This window comes from Lycorma delicatula, chromosome 1, assembly GCF_047948215.1.
Source record: "Lycorma delicatula isolate Av1 chromosome 1, ASM4794821v1, whole genome shotgun sequence".
Lineage (NCBI taxonomy): Eukaryota > Metazoa > Arthropoda > Insecta > Hemiptera > Fulgoridae > Lycorma > Lycorma delicatula.
The window spans coordinates 111,529,891-111,549,584 of record NC_134455.1 but is presented as its reverse complement, the minus strand read 5'-3'; the positions used below and the strand labels follow the sequence as shown (position 1 = coordinate 111,549,584).

Here is a 19,694-nt window from a genome sequence, read left to right as displayed (position 1 = left end):
ATTATTGTAGAGCATTCCCCTTCATGGACTATCCTTCCCCTATGAAGAAAGTTAAATTCAGAAAGCCAGAAGGCGGAGGTAGATTTCACCGGTGCTAAGTAGGAGATAAAAAATATTTCTACCTTAAAGTTAAGAAAAACTTTAAATTTACTCAATATGACAATGGTTGCATGTGAAAAAAGTTTCACATGTTTAGCATACGACAAGCCCCATCTTGTTACAATTTCAGCAATATTTTGGTCATCCCTTGCCGTAAAGGTTAGTCATATCAAAAATTGTTTCAGACAAAAGTTTTACGTAATGATTAGACCTCTTTTATCGATTCGATACTGTTCTTATTAAGGGAGGTAAGATTTTTTTGTCTTCAAAACCCCATTCCTCCTTCTGTTTTGTGCTGGATATGCCCCTGTGTTGATTACATCAATATAGTGATCATCTTTTCAGTAATCAGTTATTTCTGGCACTGGCTAAGCCATTCATGACCAATTACAACTGATAGCTCCATTTTGTTTTAATTTTCACGTTACAAATTTATGTCTATTTTAGAACTCAATTGATAAATTCATTACAATTGAATGAGGTCTACTGTCCGCAGAACAACTATAATAATACTCGTTAAAAATAAAAACCTGAATTTTTTTGTGTCCTTATATAAATATTTTGTACTCACATATAATTTCAATTAACACCTAAATTGTTAATTGTATTTCGTATTAATTTTAATTACTTATTTAATTTAAAATTATCAAATATTTTTACTATTGATACATATATTTATTATTTTTATGTAGTAATTTAGATTTAAATAATTAATTCCATTACCTTTGATTTTAAATGTTTATTTTTTGTGATACTGTTTTGATCAAGATTTTCCCATAGTTTCCCTAGATACTTACACGGAATAAAAGTAGCTACTTTTTTTTACCCTTGGAGTAACACATCTACTCATTCTTGATGTGATCTGTGTAGCGTATTACAATGAATTTTTTTGAATAAAATGTTTATTTACTTCTTTGTTTATTTTTAAGTTATCGATCTGTGATTTGAAAAGTATAATACAATAAATTTCCATTTTACATACCTAACAGAAAAGTTAAATATCGTTAAAAGTGTCTTGATACATGCAATAAAAAAAATCCCTTTTGGCACCCCGGAAGGCGGAGGTAGATTTCACCGGTACTAAGTAGGGGATAAAAAGATTTCCACCTTAAAGTTAAGAAATACTTCAAATTTACTCAATATGACAATCGTTACATGTGAAAAAAGTTTCACGTGTTTAGCATACGACAAGCCCCATTTTCTTACAATTCCAGCACTATTTTTGTAATCCCTTGCTGTAAGGGTTAATCATATCAGAAACTGTTTCAGACAGAAGTTTTAGGTAATGTTTAGAGGACTATTGAGCACTTTAAACCGATTCGATACTGTGCCTATTAGGGAAGGTATGATTTTTTTTGTCTTCGAAATCCCATTTTTTCCACACTCTGTGCCAATGTTTGTTAATATCAAAAAACTTTATTGAAATAAGTGTTAGGCCCTTATCCAAAGAATAGTAGAAACTTTAAACGAATTCGGTATTTTATTTAATAAGAAAGTTATAGCGATATATTTTTTTCGAAAAAGCCCCCCCCCCCATTTCAACCCCCACCATTAACGAACTCGACCGATATTTTGGGTCGTTATATTTTATGTATCAATTTGAAACTGATTGCAGCAAACTTACGGCATTTATCATGTCCACAAAAAAGTGAAATATATGTATATAAACTTCTGAACTGACGGTGGTGTTGGGGTCTGGGGGATGTGAAACGCAAAGATATGTCGAAATTTTACGGAAGTCGAATTATGGTACCCATTACATAGATAGCTTTCTTATGAAATCTACCTAAAAAATTATCCACTATACAAAAGAGAAATAACTTCATAAGTAATTAAATGCATATGTAAATGCAAATTCGAGGTCATAATCTAATAAACAAAGTAAAAAATCTGATATGGACACCACTTTGTACATCTATTAAATTACATATCCACATTTTTGCTGCACTTCATTTAAATTTATTTCATTTGAAAGTGAGATATGACCCTCCAATTCTAAAAGTGGGCAGTTACATAATTGCTAGAATGTTAGTTTATATTAAGATCAAATATTAATTCAATTAATTAATTCAACAATTATTAATACAACAATTATTACAATTTATTATACAATTATTCATTCAACAATCTTACCTGAAATATTAGGTTACATTAAAAATCCCTTGATTACTCTTTAAATAAATTGTTTACCAAATAATCAAATAATAAAAACTGATTATTCTACACCGTAAGGTCAAAATTAATATTTGTAACCAGTATACATGAGGTCACTAAACGGAATAGTTAAATTATTATTAACTTTTATTTATACGACACTCCAGAAATCTGAAATACACACCCGAAATCTATTGCATATTACGCACAAGTGAAAAAAAATTTCAATAATCACTTTAAATTGAATACAATTCAAAAATGTATTTTATTTTTCTGTTAAATAATTTTTAAAAAAATATTTAAAAAAAAAAAAATATACAATTTTTATAAGAATTTGCTTAGAAAATTCACAAATAATACGATTCTAAATTATAATTTTTAATTAATATTAAATAATCAGATAGATGTTTCAGCAAATCTATTATTTTTATTTTATTTCACTAATAATTTTTTTCATTTTATTTTATTATCAATGAATTATATTTTATTGCAAAAGTTTTTTTGTACAATAACCGGTTAATAGTTATTAAATCAATGTATTTAAATTAAAAAAAAAAAAAAAAGATTAAGGTTGATTGGAACCTATGTGCCTTTCCTTTAAGATCCAAATATTTCATTAATTAAAATTTTAATTTTAATTTCGATTGCAATCAAAAAGGGAGGTGCACAACTAGATATTACAAGTGTGAAATCCAAAATTTCAATATCCTACGGCTAATCGTTTTTGAGTTATGCGAGATACATACGTACGTAGAGACGTCACGCCGAACTAATCAAAATGGATTCGGGGATGATCAAAATGGATATTTCCGTTGAAATTTGAGAACCAAAATGTTTTGCGATCACAATCTTTACTTCATAAGATTGTGATCGAAATGCATGTTACACATGCATTTCTTTACTTATTGTAAAAGTTACAGCTTCCAAAAAAATACATATGTGTGTATATTACCTGTTTGAAAAGTTACCACATTTATTATTCAACAACTATCAATCCTATCCTATTTCTGTTTGCACCTATACCATTCTCGGGGGGAACATTTTTAAAATCATTTTCAAAGAGGTGGACCCCACCCTCTCTGCTACACCTACTCCAACTGAAAAATTTTAATGGCAATGGTAACATTTAATTACATTCATTGACAACCCGAACAAAAATAATGAATTTTGGTGAAAAGAAGATAAAAATCCGTCCATCCCTTCGCTCGGTAGATGCGAAAAAACATTTATGGTAGTACTTTTTTAAATTTCAGTCCAACAAAAATAACTATAAAATTACGTGATATTACTTCTTAAACCATTTGAAATAATGATAATCTATGTATTAAAAGAGTGAAAATTATTTTTTGAATTACCAACACAAAATTTCATCCTTAAATGTTTTCTAAATTTTCAAGAGTTGAAAACTTATTTTTTTTTTAAATGAGAAGATACGGCTTGTGACACTTTATTTGAAGGTTTTCTAAATGACAAGTAATTTGGTACAAATAAAAAAAACATTGGTTCACTGGTATTGAAGTTGTGTTGGGATACTGTGTTACTGACCCAAAGCATTAGCTCTAAAATAATCCGTTCTTCTTAAAAATATGGGTTTTAGGTTTCTCCAGCATTGAAAAAACGTCTCAGTAAACACAGTATTGTAACAGTTAACATATGAAAAATCAATCGTAAAGTACATACTTCTTTGCTGGCAAAATTCTGAAAAATTTATTAATTTCTTGTAATGGTTATAATTTTCTGCCAATTATTTAAATCTTAATTTCTATGGTAAATTTTTGCAAATTTTTTTCTTCATTTGTATGCAATTAGTGGCAAAAAGTATTTATTGTATTTATTTCATCATCATGTTTTATTTAAATTTTTGTTATCTTTAGTTAAGGTTGCGGTTTTCCCTAAGAATGGTGTACATGCTTGCAAACAGAAATACATTGAGATTGATAACCTATTATCATTCGTGATAACCACTTCATAACTGAAAAATACTGACCTTTCACCTGAAAATCTATTTCGGTAATATTAATTTGACTTTACTGACACACAATTTAGTAAACTTATTTTGTGCAATCAATTCACTTTCACAGTTGTTGTAGGAAGGCTTACACAGTATGATATTTGAAATTTTAATTGTCATATTTTTTATTGTTTTATTTACTGCTGCAGCAATTCATGAATGGCCGTCTACTAGAACGATTAAATTACTTAACAAATTTAATGGGCCTCCAACATTTCCATTATTAGGAAACACATTACTGAGTATAACAGTTAAAAAGGAAGGTAAAAATATATATTTGTAATTATTTTATTTAAAATACTAGATTGCTTTTGTTCTGTTGCTGTTTTTATTGTTTTCTGTTGGGTGTCAATTTGGATGTGTTTTTATGAGATAGTTATATGTAATTCAATATGATCTCTGAAAGATATTTTTTTTTTTTTGTCTTCAGTCATTTGACTGGTTTGATGCAGCTCTCCAAGATTCCCTATCTAGTGCTAGTCGTTTCATTTCAGTATACCCTCTACATCCTACATCCCTAACAATTTGTTTTACATATTCCAAACGTGGCCTGCCTACACAATTTTTTCCTTCTACTTGTCCTTCCAATATTAAAGCGACTATTCCAGGATGCCTTAGTATGTGGCCTATAAATCTGTCTCTTCTTTTAACTATATTTTTCCAAATGCTTCTTTCTTCATCTATTTGCCAAAATACCTCTTCATTTGTCACTTTATCCACCCATCTGATTTTTAACATTCTCCTATAGCACCACATTTCAAAAGCTTCTAATCTTTTCTTCTCAGATACTCCGATTGTCTAAGTTTCACTTCCATATAAAGCAACACTCCAAACATACACTTTCAAAAATCTTTTCCTGGCATTTAAATTAATTTTTGATGTAAACAAATTATATATCTTACTGAAGGCTTGTTTAGCTAGTGCTATTCGGCATTTTATATCGCTCCTGCTTCGTCCACCTTTAGTAATTCTACTGAAAGATATATGAGATAAATATTTTTAACTACATCATAAGTAGAGCTATAAAAATATTTTTAAATTACATCATAAGTAGAGCTATAAAAATATTTTTAAATAACAAACAGCCTAAAAAATGAAATAAATCCCATAAAAAGGAAAAGATAACAATAAAAATTTACCAAAACTCAAATTATATGGAAATTACTCTTCAAATATTCTTCTGGCTCTAATATTGTGACTTATTCATCAGTGTAAGTAACAATGGCATTGTTATCGAAGTCACCATTTTACAAGATTAGGAAACCTTTATTTAATAGTCAGTCAAATAATGTATTTGGTCTATAAAAATATAGACCAAATACATTTTTATTTTTGCTTGATCTTTTAATATGTTACTTTCACAAAATATATACATACATATATATATATATATATATATATATATATATATATATATATATATATATAGTTTTCAGTTATTTTTGTAGTTTTCTGTTTTATTATTATGGTTTCTGTGGCACTAAATCAGCTTTATTATTTTTGTGGTTTTCACAAAATAGATACATATATGGTTGTAAATTATGTGCTGTTCAATTATGTTTGATAACATAATATCTTGTTTTTTCTATGCTACGTAATTTTTGTTTCATGTATTGTAATTTTACCAAGTAATAGGCTAAAGTTGATTTTGTTGTATGTGTTCTTTGCATCTGTAAGTGAATATTCTTCCAGTCAGTTTGATTTAATATTTAATTTAGTTCAACCAGTTATTTGCTTGTTGCTGTATGATCTTGTATACTTTGTTTGTTATTTTAAAACCTGTATCTGTAACAATTTCTTTTCTGTAAATCATATCTAAAATATATGAAATTTTACACAAATGTCAGTTGTTACATGTTAACATTTTGTACCAATTATTAAATGTGTTTATGATTTTTTTCTGTATTTTTGTACCATTTACATCCGGTATATGGTATAGTATATCTGACACAGGTTTAGAGTTTATGATATTGTAGCCGTGGAGCTGAGTGAAGTGATTCTGGCTGGAATCTATATTAGCCCCAACTGTACATTGGAGCGGTTCCAGGAAAGAATCTTCAGCCTACAACGCATAACCATGCAATCTACGAAACGCGTTGTAATACTAGGCGACTTTAACTGCAAGACTACTGCGGCTGGCGCAGACTCTTCCAACGCGAGAGGCAGAGTGCTGGAGGACTTTCTGGCGACCACTGGCGCGACATGTATAAATGACAGAGAGGCTACGTACAGCACCAGAGGCCATACATCTATCTTAAACCTCGTAATAATCGACAACAGATTTAACCCGGACACAGTGGCCGGACACAGTCGGTAGAGACAGCAAGCGACCACAAGGCAGTAGCTATTGAAATCAGAGAACATAAGAGATACGCAACATAGCGCTGTTCTAAGATGACCAAAACACCATATACAAAAGATAGTAAGGAACACCGCAAGAAGAATCACAGATTGCACAAATTTAAATCCAGATAGTTTCCAAAACATCATTACTGAAGAAATATCCAGAATTCCATGCACGGTATCAAGGCACCAAACAGGATAATGGTGGAACAATGACATAGTTAATCAACGAGATTACATGAGCAGATGCAAGAGAAAAGCACAAAGGCTTCGAGCTCATTCCGGCATAAGCGACGAAAGCAATAGAGTCATGAATGAATACAGAACGGCCAGAAAACGACTCAACTTTCTTATAAAACAAGCAAATCGTAAAAAATGGAATGACCTATGCAAGGAATTGGAGGAGGAACCCTGGGGTAAAGCTTTTCAGATTGCGACAAAGCGGCTTGGCAGGAAAGCCCCACTGCTTAACAGCGACAAGGCTCTACAACAATTAAGAAATCTATTCCCAAGAGAAGAAACCGGATATCGAGATATGCCTGCATACGATAGGGGTAGATTTGATCAGCAGGAAGTTCTATGCACGATCAAGAAACTCAGTAACAAGAAAAGCCCGGAGCCAGATGGAATCCCCGCGGCAATACTGAAGGGACTGGCAGAAACTGTCCCCTGAGAGGTGGTGGACGTGGCCAGTTTAGGATTGCAGCACTGCACTTTTCCGCGCTGCTGGAAAGAGGCCAGAACCGTCCTACTGCATAAGCAGGGTGCGAATACTGACCTGGAGGAATATCGCCCAATCAGTCTGATTAATAACATGGCGAAGATGGTAGAAAGACTCTTAGCCGGCAGACTGCAGCAGGAGCTGGAGCAAAGGAATTGCCTACATCAAGACCAATACGACTTCAGGAGAGGGCGATCCGCAGTACATGCCATCAAACGAATCATGGACTGGACATTAGTAACCAGAGCTGGCACCTGGAGAACAAGAAACCTCCCACTACTCATATTACTCGATGTGAAGAATGCTTTTGGAACAGTACCCTGGCCAGCAATAATAGAAGCCCTAATAAACATGAACATCAGCAGATACCTGATTAACCAAATCAATCAGTATTTATTCGATAGGCATATTGAGGTTAAGACCGTAGATGGCAAGGTGAATTATCAACTGTTCGGAGGAGTTCCTCAGGGATCAGTTCTGGGACCCATATTATGGAATATTTTTTACGATGGGATCTTCAGACTACCCTACCCTGAAGGAGTAGAAATCGTCGGATATGCAGACGACGTGGCCATCCTTGTAAAAGACAAGGAGATTGGCCAACACGAAACTAAAACAAATCAGGCCCTACAATTAATAGATGACTGGCTTAACAACAACCAATTGCAGATATCTCCAACCAAGTCCAAATGCACCCTACTCTCGGGCAAGAGAAGAGTCAGGAGCATAAATATTGAGATAAGAGGTGAAAACATACGAGAAGTCAACAACGCAAAATACCTAGAAGTGTACTTAGAAGCCTAAAATTCGGCCATCATATAAACATGGTCTGTCAAAAGGTTGCCCCAACAACCAAAGCCCTAAGAGCATTATTTAATAATCGCGGTGCACCAAAATTGGCAGTTAGGCGGCTCATTACATCAGCACTGATGTCAACTATACTATACGCAGCCCCAGTCTGGAAAAGTGCTATGAACGTAAAACGTAACAAAAGCAAAATGAGAAGTGTACACAGAGTGGCCTTAATCCGAGCAGTTCTAGGCTAAAGAACTACATCTTACGACGCATTATGTGTACTAGCTGAGATTCCTCCTATCGAGCTTCAAATAAAAGGCAGACGAATGAGGGCGGAAGGCATGACAAAATCTAAGTGGAAAACATGATTATTAACAGTAGGCAAACCGTTTGGTCCGCTTCTCAAGTGAGACAGTGGACACGAAGGCTAATCCCTGATCTGAAGGAGTGGACAAACAAAGTAAAAGGTGGATTAAATTTCCATACGACCCAACTCTTAACAGGACACGAGTCGTTCGGAAAGTATCTCTTTAGAATAGGGAAAAGGCAGACATCACAATGTTCAGATTGCCACGAGGAGGACGACGCAGAACACACTATTTTCAACTGTTGAAAATGGGAGGGTTTCAGATATGAAATCAGGAGTAATAATCTCACAACGGATAACCTTGTGAAATCGTTATTACAAGATAGCAGGAACTGGGACTGGTTTTCTAATTTCGCGAGCTCGATCCTCAGAATCAAGGAGGAAGAAGAGAGGTATCGTGGGGGACAGGCGTGACGATAGGGCAGGGAGGACAGTCCCTTCCTGGAGGGCCAGCATGCTTAGGTATGTCGGTACCAGAAAAGGGGTGGGAACTCCTGGGGAGTCTAAAAGGGGTCAAGTAAAGACCGAGTCCCGGCCGGTGGCGCCGGTTCCTGGGGGCGCTTCGGCGCTTGCTGGGGCTGGTGCTATCGGTTTGAGGCAGACATGAAAAGACCGAGACCCGGTCCGCCGCTGGCGGGGGGGAGACGGCATAGCCGGGTCTTCCTTGCGCGCGGAGGATTAGAGGCAGGCAGTATGAAAAGATCCGGAACCGGGGGGGGGGGGGCTGACCTACCGTGCCGGACGTACTGCCGGTGGGTGGGAAGGCCCTCTTAGAGTCACAAGGACACGTCCCTGGGCCGTGTATACTTTAGTGGATGTCCAGTCCAGGGATATAGGGAAAAAAAATAAATAAATAAATAAAAAGGTTTAGAGTTTAATCTTCACCATTGTTCTCTTTTACATTGCACTATTTATTCTTCTATTATAATATTTTACTATTTCCACATGTTACATTAATTTATACTATTCCAAAACTGTCACTGGTTGGCAGTGGTTAATTTTTTGTTAGTCAAAAATGAGAATCCTCACATCAGATTCCTAATTATTTCCTTCACTTCACTTTGGTTATTCATCCTATGAAAATTTTAATAATCAAGGTAATTTATTCTGATTTGACCAATTTAATCTTTTTAATAATTGCTAAGATCGAATCTTGATAAATAACACTTCAGATCTTAACAGATAACTTGAAATCCGTCCTCCTGTTGTTAATTGCCTAAAAGTTAGTAACATTATGTTATTTCATGTAACTTTCTTCTAGTTTTAACATTTTTTTTTTTTTTTTTTATTAATGTAGATATCATGTCACTGATTAGTTTAGTAAAAAATATGTATTACGAAGAAAAACTAGCTGAATTTTTCCAATTTTAAGAAATTTGAAATTGAAGATGAAGTTTATTTATGGTATAGAATAAAATGATTCCTTTCATAGCTGATGATCATGAAGTGAAACTGTATTATTCCAATAAAAACTATTTTTGGATGCATAAAAAATACCTGAAAGTCTGCAGCCAATTAAGCCTTTACTAAAAGCTTGATGATAGCAAAATTCCATTAAAAACAATCATTAAAATTAATTTTTGTGTGTTTTGAATGAATATAAGTCTACTAAATTTTATAAAATAAATTAGGTAGAATCTAACTGACCGAAATAAGGTTTCAGCATATTCTCTTATAAGAAATTAAAGGTTCATTGGGTTAAATAATCTATTCATCAAAAAATTATAAATCTTACTTCTCACAATAAAAATATAATCAAGGTAGATTGTACCTGTGAAATTGGTCTTCAATGAAAACTACTATCAGAAGAAGGATTGTTTTATAAATGCTGTTTTAGACCATCTTGCAAAAGCTTTTCTGGAAATAATTCACAAACATATTGAATACGGTTCAACAATAGTTTCTTACATGTGGTGGCTCTTACAGTGATATATCCAAATTGAATGCTATGGATTTCAGACATTTAACAGTGAATCACTATTTTAGAGTGAGTTCAGTTAAATCGAAATCACTCAACTTGTAAATAGGCATACATACAATCAATCAGGGGAATCAATTGTACACAGTACCAAATGGGAATGGATTACTAACTTTGAGAAATTTTTTTTATGCAGAATGTAACAAAATCAGTAATTTATTTGAAGAAATGCTGTAAGGAATGAAATATTTTTAGCCATATTTTGCAACCTTTGTCTTACTTAAACCACTGTGCATCTGTAAACTCAGAATACATTTATATCTTTATCAGGTAAATTACTTTTTATTGATTCCGTTAAATTCCTATTATTATTACATTTTATAAGAAAAGTTATAGATTTAGGGAAATAAAGAAAAGTATTTCAAGCCTTTTAATAACAATTTTTTCTGGCACATGTCAAAGAATATTTTACTAATTAAATACGATATTATATGCATGTTGAACCTGATAGTTTCATAATTGGAATGTTTAAGGGAGAAGCATTTTAATAAATAGAAGGGTGTGAAATAAGAATAGATTTCCAATGGTCAAAATCATACATTAATAAAAACATCCCTGAAGATCCCAACTTCAAATGTTTGCTGCTGAGTTTAATAATAGTTAATAACGATAACAATCGATGTCACTCAAAAATTTGATAAAACAATATTAAATAGTTCAAATGTATGCTAACTGGAAACCTTCAGCTTCATTGTCTGTTTTACAATAGCTATTTTGTACAAAGTACTAATTAAACTGTGCAATTTTAATCATTTTGATTAATTTCTTTTCATTTTCAGATTTATTGTTAAAAGTTAAAGATTATTGTGAGGAATATGGATCTGCATTCAAACTGTGGTTTGCGAATAGTCCATATATTATTTTAAATGATGCTAAATATCTTGAGGTAAAAATTTTTATTAAATTTTTATGAATTGATACTTAACAGTTGCTTGAATAATCAAATGTCTCTTTAATGCATATACAGAAAGATTCCAAATTACACAGCAATCTCTCAGGAGATGATTTTATAGCCAAAAATAAGAAAAAAATTTTTTATCTAAATACTGATCAGAAAACGGCTCGTTTTCTGTTTTGGCTCACAAAACATTTAGCCCTGTTTTCTGCTCCCTCTGTAAAATTAAATGGTACTAAAATTCTTGAGGTACTAATTGAGGGTAAATTCAGTTCCTCGTTATGGAATTTGATAAAAAAATTGAATAAAAATAGTTCCAGACCTCTACCTCAGTAAGGTTTTAACAAAAACTGGATAAAACAACAAAAAGTTTTGTTATAGAATATACTTTTTTAGATTTGGAATAAAATAACTTTGTTAATTTACCAATAAACAAATAAAAATTTCTGGTTAACTTTGTAGAGAATTTTATTTTGAGAAAATGGATGTAAATAACATCTATTAAAATTAAACAAAAATTTGAGAAGTTCAACTTTAATTAGAAAGAAAATACACAGACTGGATAAGAAAAATGATACAATTTTAATCAGAGAAATTTACAAACAAATGCTAAAAATTATAAAAATAAATTTGAAAGATATCCTTCTAAAATATAATAAAAATGTTTACTTTTTCATAGGTTGGCTATAACAGCTGATAAACAATTAAGTTTAGTCTATAGCATTTGAGTATTCATTTGAATGTGTTTGTGCTGTTATATTTCAGTCAGTCATTCACAATGGGTGATACCACAGTTTTATTTTCATTTGGAGAGTTGATGAACATGTTTTCAATTTATGGTAAAGTAAATAAAAATGGATTGGCTGCTGTGCGTAAATACTGGGAAAATTATCAAGATTGAAGTGTTCTGGATCGTAAAACAACTGAGGTTTTGGAGAGGCGAATTCGAGAAACAGGTGTGCTTAAACCACATTGATTCGAGGTTGGGTCGTGAACGTTTTGTGAGAAATTGCAACACTGAAGAAGCAATATTGAATGCAATACAATTATCTCCAACCTCGAGCACCAAAAGGTTGTCACATCACTTTCATGTTTCGCATGAAGTGTGTGGTGAACGTTAGATGAGCAACAATTATACCCATTACACACAACACTTGTATGTGTTATTATCACCAGATTCTGATAAACGGATGAAATTCTTTTGATGGTTAATTAGAAAATGTGAACATCATCCTGATTTCCTTAGTAATATTCTAATTACTAATGAATCCTCTTTTACAAAAAATGGCATTGTAAATTATTGAAACGCACACTTGGGAAGAAGAAAATCCCCATGAGAACACATAAGTGATTTCCAAATTCCAATGCATTTTTTCACTTAATTTGTGGTGTGGTCTTGTTGATAATCTCATAGGCCCATTTTTCTTACCAAGGATCAATGGAGAGCAGTACTTGCATTTTTTGTAAACAAATCTGATGGAACTCTAGGAAGATATTCCACTTGCAGATAGAGTGCAAATGTGATTTATTAATGATGGCGCACCTGATAACTACTGTTGTGATAATATGAATCATTTCAATAACACATTTAGTAAGCAACTGATTGGTCGAAACAGACCAGTAAAATGGTTACTTTAATCTTCCGATCTCACGCCATGGACATTTTCCTTTAGGGTTGAATGAAGTCATTAGTCTATTCCGTTTGTATTGGCACACAAGAAGAATTGAGACATTGTATAATAGAAGCTGGAGCTACTATTAGGCAAAATAATGATGCTATTAGATTTGCCCAGCTAGCATGGATTCACCAAGCTGAACCATGCCCTGAACAGAATGGTGACCACGTTGAGAAACTGCTTTGAAGAAATGTTTACAGCTTTATCAAGTAACCATTTTGATATGTAATAACTTTTAGAAAAAATTCGAAAAGTACATGTATATTCTCAAGATAATTTAATAATTGCTTTATTATTATTTTTTTTTTAAGTTACTGAATTTATACTGCTATGGTAAAAAATTAAAAACATGGACGATTCTTTTTATTTATTCTGCTTTTAATTAACTTTTAACTCAGATTCTGATAGTTTATCTTTAGAACATTAATAAATGTATTTTTAGCTTTATAATACTGAATAATTAATATTCAATAATAATACTAAAAGTAAATTATAAAAAACTTTTATCATGATGGTTAAATACTTATATACTGGATCTTCTGTAAATCTGTTAACTGCTGTTGCATAAAGTGTGTTAAAAATGTGTAAATATTTAAATAATTTATGAGTTACTTTCTAATAATCTAGAACTAGTAATTTGAGATTTCATTAATTCAAATTTTTCCAGAAATCCCTTAGATTTCAGTGTAATTTTTAAATATATTGTTTTAAGATGAGACACCAAAGAAATAATTTTCAACACCTTCACCAAAAGAGAATTTTGACAAAGACCACCTTTTTTTCAAACTTTATTATTTTCTTTCGATTTTTAAAATCTTATCTTTTAACTTTTGGTAATTTTGTTGTAAAGAAAATGATATTAGAATCATTTTAATTTAGTCCTACACATTTTTATTATAAATCAATATCAACTAAACCTGTAAGAGTGTTTCTTTATGGTATGCACCACACAGACAAAACCAACTACAAGTGCTGATAAATTAGGCAGCTATGATATTATATTTTAGTATAAATTAAAGTGACTATAAAATCATTAATTTGTTTATTTAGGTATTATTGAACAACAATAATCATATTGAAAAAGGATTTATGTATCGTGTTTTAAGAAACTGGTTGAAAGAAGGACTACTAATAAGTTCTGGTAAAATTAAAATAAAATTATATAATATTTTATACTTTTTACAATTTAATTATTTTTTAAATCCTTAAACTAATTTGCATCAGATAGGTTTTAAATATTTCTACTCATCCAGATTCCTTGAAAAATATTAAAGATTTAATTCTGTAACTGAAAATTTTGTAATTGAGGAAAAATAAGTAAGAAGCAGAAAAAGTGGCTGGAAGTAAGCTTGTTTTCTTCTTTTATTTCACTTTAGTGTTAGATGACTATGAATGCCAATTTGTGGTGTCATACCTATACAGCTAGTGTCTCTTCTTCAACAAGATAAGATGTTAAAATATTTAAACAGTATTCTGATAATGAATTAATTAATATTGTTATTGTTAATACACACTACATACAAATATTTTATTAATAATACAGATTGTTTTCAGTTGATCATTTGGATTCAGTAAACACATCAATATTGGTCTAATACTCAACAAAATCAGCTATCAAGCTGTAACTTGGTTTTTTCATAAGTCAGTATCTTAGTTCTGCTATGAAATTATGACAGTCCTATAATCTCTGCCATTCATAAATAGGTACTGGATTTGAATTCCAGACATACTTGTTATTTTTTACATACTACATTATTCCCCTCTCATTGTTATCATCATCACAAAAATAACATTAGTAATTTTTTTTAGGGCTTGGCTGCTAGTTATTTCAATTAATAAATAATGTAAACATTGAACTGGCTCAACCCTGATTGGGAGCTTAATTTCAGAACAATGCGTGTTCTATGTAGGGTTTATGTGAAAGACCCCATCAGGGCTAGGAACGGGAGGCGTGGTGTGGTGACTGGAAGCGTCACAATGCAAGCATCTTCCCCTACAGGGTTGGGATGTCTGGATTTATTGAATGAGACACAAATTTTACAGATATATTTTGTTGACAGCCCAGCGTCTCCTATAGTTACCTATAACTGATGCCTGCAGGACTGTCTCTCTAGAGGCGGACCTTGTTAATTCTAGTATTAAGCCCATTGATATCCTTGTGACTGTGCACCTATTACATTATGATTTCAAGAATGTAGGACAACTTACATCTGGATGGAAAAAAGAAATAGATGACCAAGGTTACCATTTATGACAGATCAGTAGGACTGAATCATCCTATGGCAGTTACATGCATCATATTTTTCTTGATGCGAGAAATATGCAGGTTGTTAATTGGATTTTCTCTAATCAATGTAATTAATTGGAAAAGCAAAATGGAATGGAACACAGTTCCTTACAGAACAGTAAAATGGATACAGATTTTGAAAAAACATTCTAGATGTATATATTGTTAGTTCAAATTAAAATTTTAAAGAATTTGTAAATATAAAACAAAATAGTCCTTTTTAATTAAATAAATTATCTTAACTTTTGTGTAAAAATGTTCAAAATAATATTGCTAAAAAAATTCTAGTTTCTCAGGTAAAAATATGAATCTGACTCCTACAACTTCCCTTAGGAGAACTCCTCAACATTTTCAGAAGTTATGTGGAAGAAATTATATCAGTTACTTACTAGAGATAATTTGGTAATTTGAAGAGCTTTCATAGTTATGGTTTATTTCAAAGGAAAGTTCTGAAACACAGGTTTTTTGTTTAATTATTTCTTCAAACGACTTTACATATATTATTTCACATTAATTCCTGAGAGAAAAAATATTGTCACAGAAATATTCATAACATATTGTGTCAGAAATTAGGTAATTTATTCATTGATGCTGAAACGGTCAGACAAATGTGATTATAAATAGTAAATAAAAAAATAACAACTAAAATAAACTGAAGATACCACCTTTAAACATAATGTAATTATATTTGAAAAGCGTATTGAAAAACAGGTCACTTTTCAATAAGTGTGCAGTACAATCAATAACTCTAATTGGACTGCTATTACTTATGACAGCAGTCCATAAACGTTTGAGTGCTACTCAGAAAGAAACTTTTTGGTACTCTTGAATAGCCTATATTATATTCTCATCCTTGCCAAAACGTTTCTCTCCCAAGCAATCTATTGTGGAGCTAATCAGGTGATAGTGTGAGGATGTAGTAATGTTTTGACTGTATGAAGAATATGATATGATATGATTCTAAGTTCCATTTAGATTTTTGATGGTGACCATGAGCAATCAGTCACATGAGAATGGCTTGGGATGATCCTGGTCGCCACACCACCCTCTTCGTTCCTAGCCCTGATGGGCTTTAGCGGAGGTCATCTTCTAGACCCTCTAAAAATGATAACATATCACAGTCATCAATTTCACATCTGTCAGGATGCCACTGATGCAAACGCCTCAGTAGACATTTCCATCAATAAGCATTCACAACTTATTATTACCTTCAAAGGGGCTCTTCCAACCACAACCACCTCGCATAACTTTCAACCCTAAACTATATATACCAACCGATTTGCGGAAGTGGGATCCCCATGTCTTCCTCTGACACCGAAGGTTTCACACAAAAACTCTTCCTACATCTAACTTCAATTAGACTAAGCACTCAAATCATAACTTGATTGAGCCTTTAAACACCAAAAACAATACTTTCGTACCAACAAAACAAGTGTTGATTGCAACAACAATAATTTTGTCCTACAATTCAGTTTACTCAAAGTCCTCTTTATTGATTTAAAAATCAAGAAACCGTTTAATAATTTAATAAACCTCTAATGACAACAACCCTATCTCTCTCTGTTCTGGTCCGCTTTCAGGGGCAATGTCAATGACTGCACCCTCCAACGCTGTACCTCAATCACAGAGTTTTCCACACATCCATTCTCATCCTAACAGCGAATATCTCAGCTAACTGGTACTTGATGCCAAAATGCCTACTTTTGCAAAGTAAGCATCCAGGTGGATGCTGATCTTCGGGGTGCAGAACAAAATCTGAATTGATTCTCACAAGCTCTTACCTACTTTGGTATGTTCAATACCTGGGGCAGACATATAAGATATGGTGCACATCATCAATGGCCCTACACTCTGGACACTAGACTGAATTAACCAAACCAAAAACCAAAACTGGCCAACTTATGTCCAGAATAAACATTATGTCCAGAATAAAATGTAATATGCCGATCGGGAAAATCCACCTGACTACCTGCGTACTTCTCACATCAGGAAAAATACCGTGCGTGTAACATCCATCGTACAATTTAGTCCATCTGACCAAAGGTGATTTATTTTGCCATAAATGAAAACCTTTGTCGTCTATTTCTTTTAAATTCATAACGTAACAGGCGCTCAGTCGCAAGGAAATCAATGAACTTAATACCAGAAATAACAAGGACCGCCTCTTGAGAGACAGTTCTATAGGCGCCAATCGCATATAACAATAGCAGATGTTGGGCTTTCACAGAGGTTAGGATGTTATTCGTATTGATAAATTACTTGATATTTTGTTTTAGATTTCAAAAATCACACTGATACAGCTATAATATTTCACTAAAAAAATTAAAAATCCATGTAGAGTACATATACATTTACTAAACAAATCATTAAAAATAAATTAAATTTATTTAAAATTTTATATTTATACGAGGGCGGTTTGGAAAGTAACCTCCGTTTGGCTATAAATAAAAAACCTGCATAGATAAAAATATTTTATTATATACAACTTAAAACTACAACTTTTAACTACTTTTCAACGCAGTCGCATTTAAATTCAAGCATTTGTCAGAGCTTTACATTAATTCATAAATACCTTCTTGATAAAATTCATCCACTTGGTACCTAGCCAACCTTTCAAGGCATTTTGAAGTTCGTTGTTGTCATCGAAGTACTGTGACGCAAGCTATTCTTTCATTTGAGTGGAAGAGATGAAATTCACTCGATGGCAAGTCCGGGCTATAAGGGGAAGGATAAATAATATTCCACTGGAATTGATTCAGACGTTCTTGAGTTTTTCGAGCACAGTGAGGACGAGCGTTGTCATGCAAAAAAACAACACCAGATGGTAGCAACGTTTGTTCTAATGGTTCGCCTAACTCTCTTTAAAGTTTCACGGTAGCCTACTGAAATAGCTGCTTGCGTCGCAGCACTTCGATGTCGAAGACGAACTTCAAAATGCGTTGAAAGGTTGGCTAGGTACTCGGACGGCTGAATTTTATGAAGAAGGTATTTATTCGTGAATTGGTGAAACACTATGATAAATGCTTGAATTTAAATGGTGACTATGTTGAAAAATAGTTAAAAGCTGTAGTTTTTAAGTTGTATATAATAAAATATTTTTATTTACGCAGATTTTTTACTTAAGCCAAATGAAAGATACTTTCCGAACTGCCCTCGTAAATAACTAACTATTACTCTATCAAACGATACAAAACAACAAATAAAAACAAATCAATAGCTTAAACATTAACTAACACAATAAATATGTAAAACTCAACGGATTATGTGATAAAAAAATTCATGTGTTATCAACTCATATATGTGGTTTAAGTCAAAAAAATAAAACACACCACACCAAGAATTTACAGTTATTGTTGATTATATTTACCACCAAACACTGTTGGAAAGTATTAATCCAATTAATTTTTATTGATCAATCAATTCATCAACATTTAAGAATATATCTAAATTTTCTGGCAAGAAAAGGTATCTACAACGCCAGAATAAATAATTTTTGATTCATGAATTGGCCAGGATTCACACAGAAAGTCTGTGGGGAAGGTTTACAATAATATAAAAAATCAAGTTTCTCGGGGTTAATCTAAAACGTTTTTCCAATATGATTTTATTAAATTTATTTGAAATGATTTTGTATTTTTTTTTTTTTTTTTTTAATTTTAAAAGTATCTTTCAACCTGTACTATTTCTTTTATCTCCAAACCCATAACTGAAAAAAAATTATTATTAGTTTTGAATAACTGTGCTGTGTTCCTCAGTGTGTGTATAGAAAAACAGTAATTGACAATTCATTTTAAATAATTGTGTGTGTGGGTTTCTGAAAAGAATGAAACATTTTTCAAGCTAAATAATTCTTCTAAAATTAAAGTAAAATAACAAAGTGACAAAAATATGACCTTGTTGGTAAGTCATCAAAAGAATAATAATAATAATTGAGTTTTTATTGAATATTAACTACATCAGCTGCAATGTAATTCATTTGTATAAAAGATAGTACTGTGTCTATAGATGCAATTACCAACTGGTTCTGCTGCATGGTACACAGAAAATTATTTTGATTTGTTTATTAACTGATTTATTTTTAAGTAATGTATTTACTGACTAGTTCTTTTATTTTCCTAGTTTCTAAATCATGTAAGGACACGAGTTATATTGTTATTATTGTGTTGCGATAATAACTATTATTGTGGTAAATTATGGGTTGCATAATTTATAATTCTCTTTTAGTTATGTTACCATCAATTAAACATTCATTTCTTATCAGAGTGTGTGTGAGATTGTTAATAATACGAAATTGCCTATTCATGACAACTTATTCATTTGTTCATTTAATTCCATTATCTGTATTTACTTTGCAGCAAACATTTTCGT

General features: G+C 32.0%; 1 protein-coding gene across 6 annotated transcripts in view; it reads left to right on the top strand.

Moving 5' to 3' along the window:
- The first annotated feature begins 4,304 nt into the window (after window positions 1-4,304).
- Window positions 4,305-19,694, top strand: part of LOC142321221 (cytochrome P450 4C1-like) — a 55,015-nt gene continuing 39,625 nt past the window's right edge. For 4 of the 6 annotated variants that reach the window (XR_012755587.1, XM_075359227.1, XM_075359234.1 and 1 more), the window contains exons 1-3: window positions 4,305-4,527; window positions 11,248-11,354; window positions 14,090-14,180. Coding sequence is in view for 4 of the 6 variants with exons in the window: in XM_075359227.1 (XP_075215342.1) it covers window positions 4,359-4,527; window positions 11,248-11,354; window positions 14,090-14,180 (367 nt within the window). In the remaining 2 variants the exon portion in view is untranslated. The remainder of the gene's footprint in view (window positions 4,528-11,247; window positions 11,355-14,089; window positions 14,181-19,694) is intronic. The other 2 variants (XM_075359239.1, XM_075359244.1) reach the window with 2 other exon arrangements.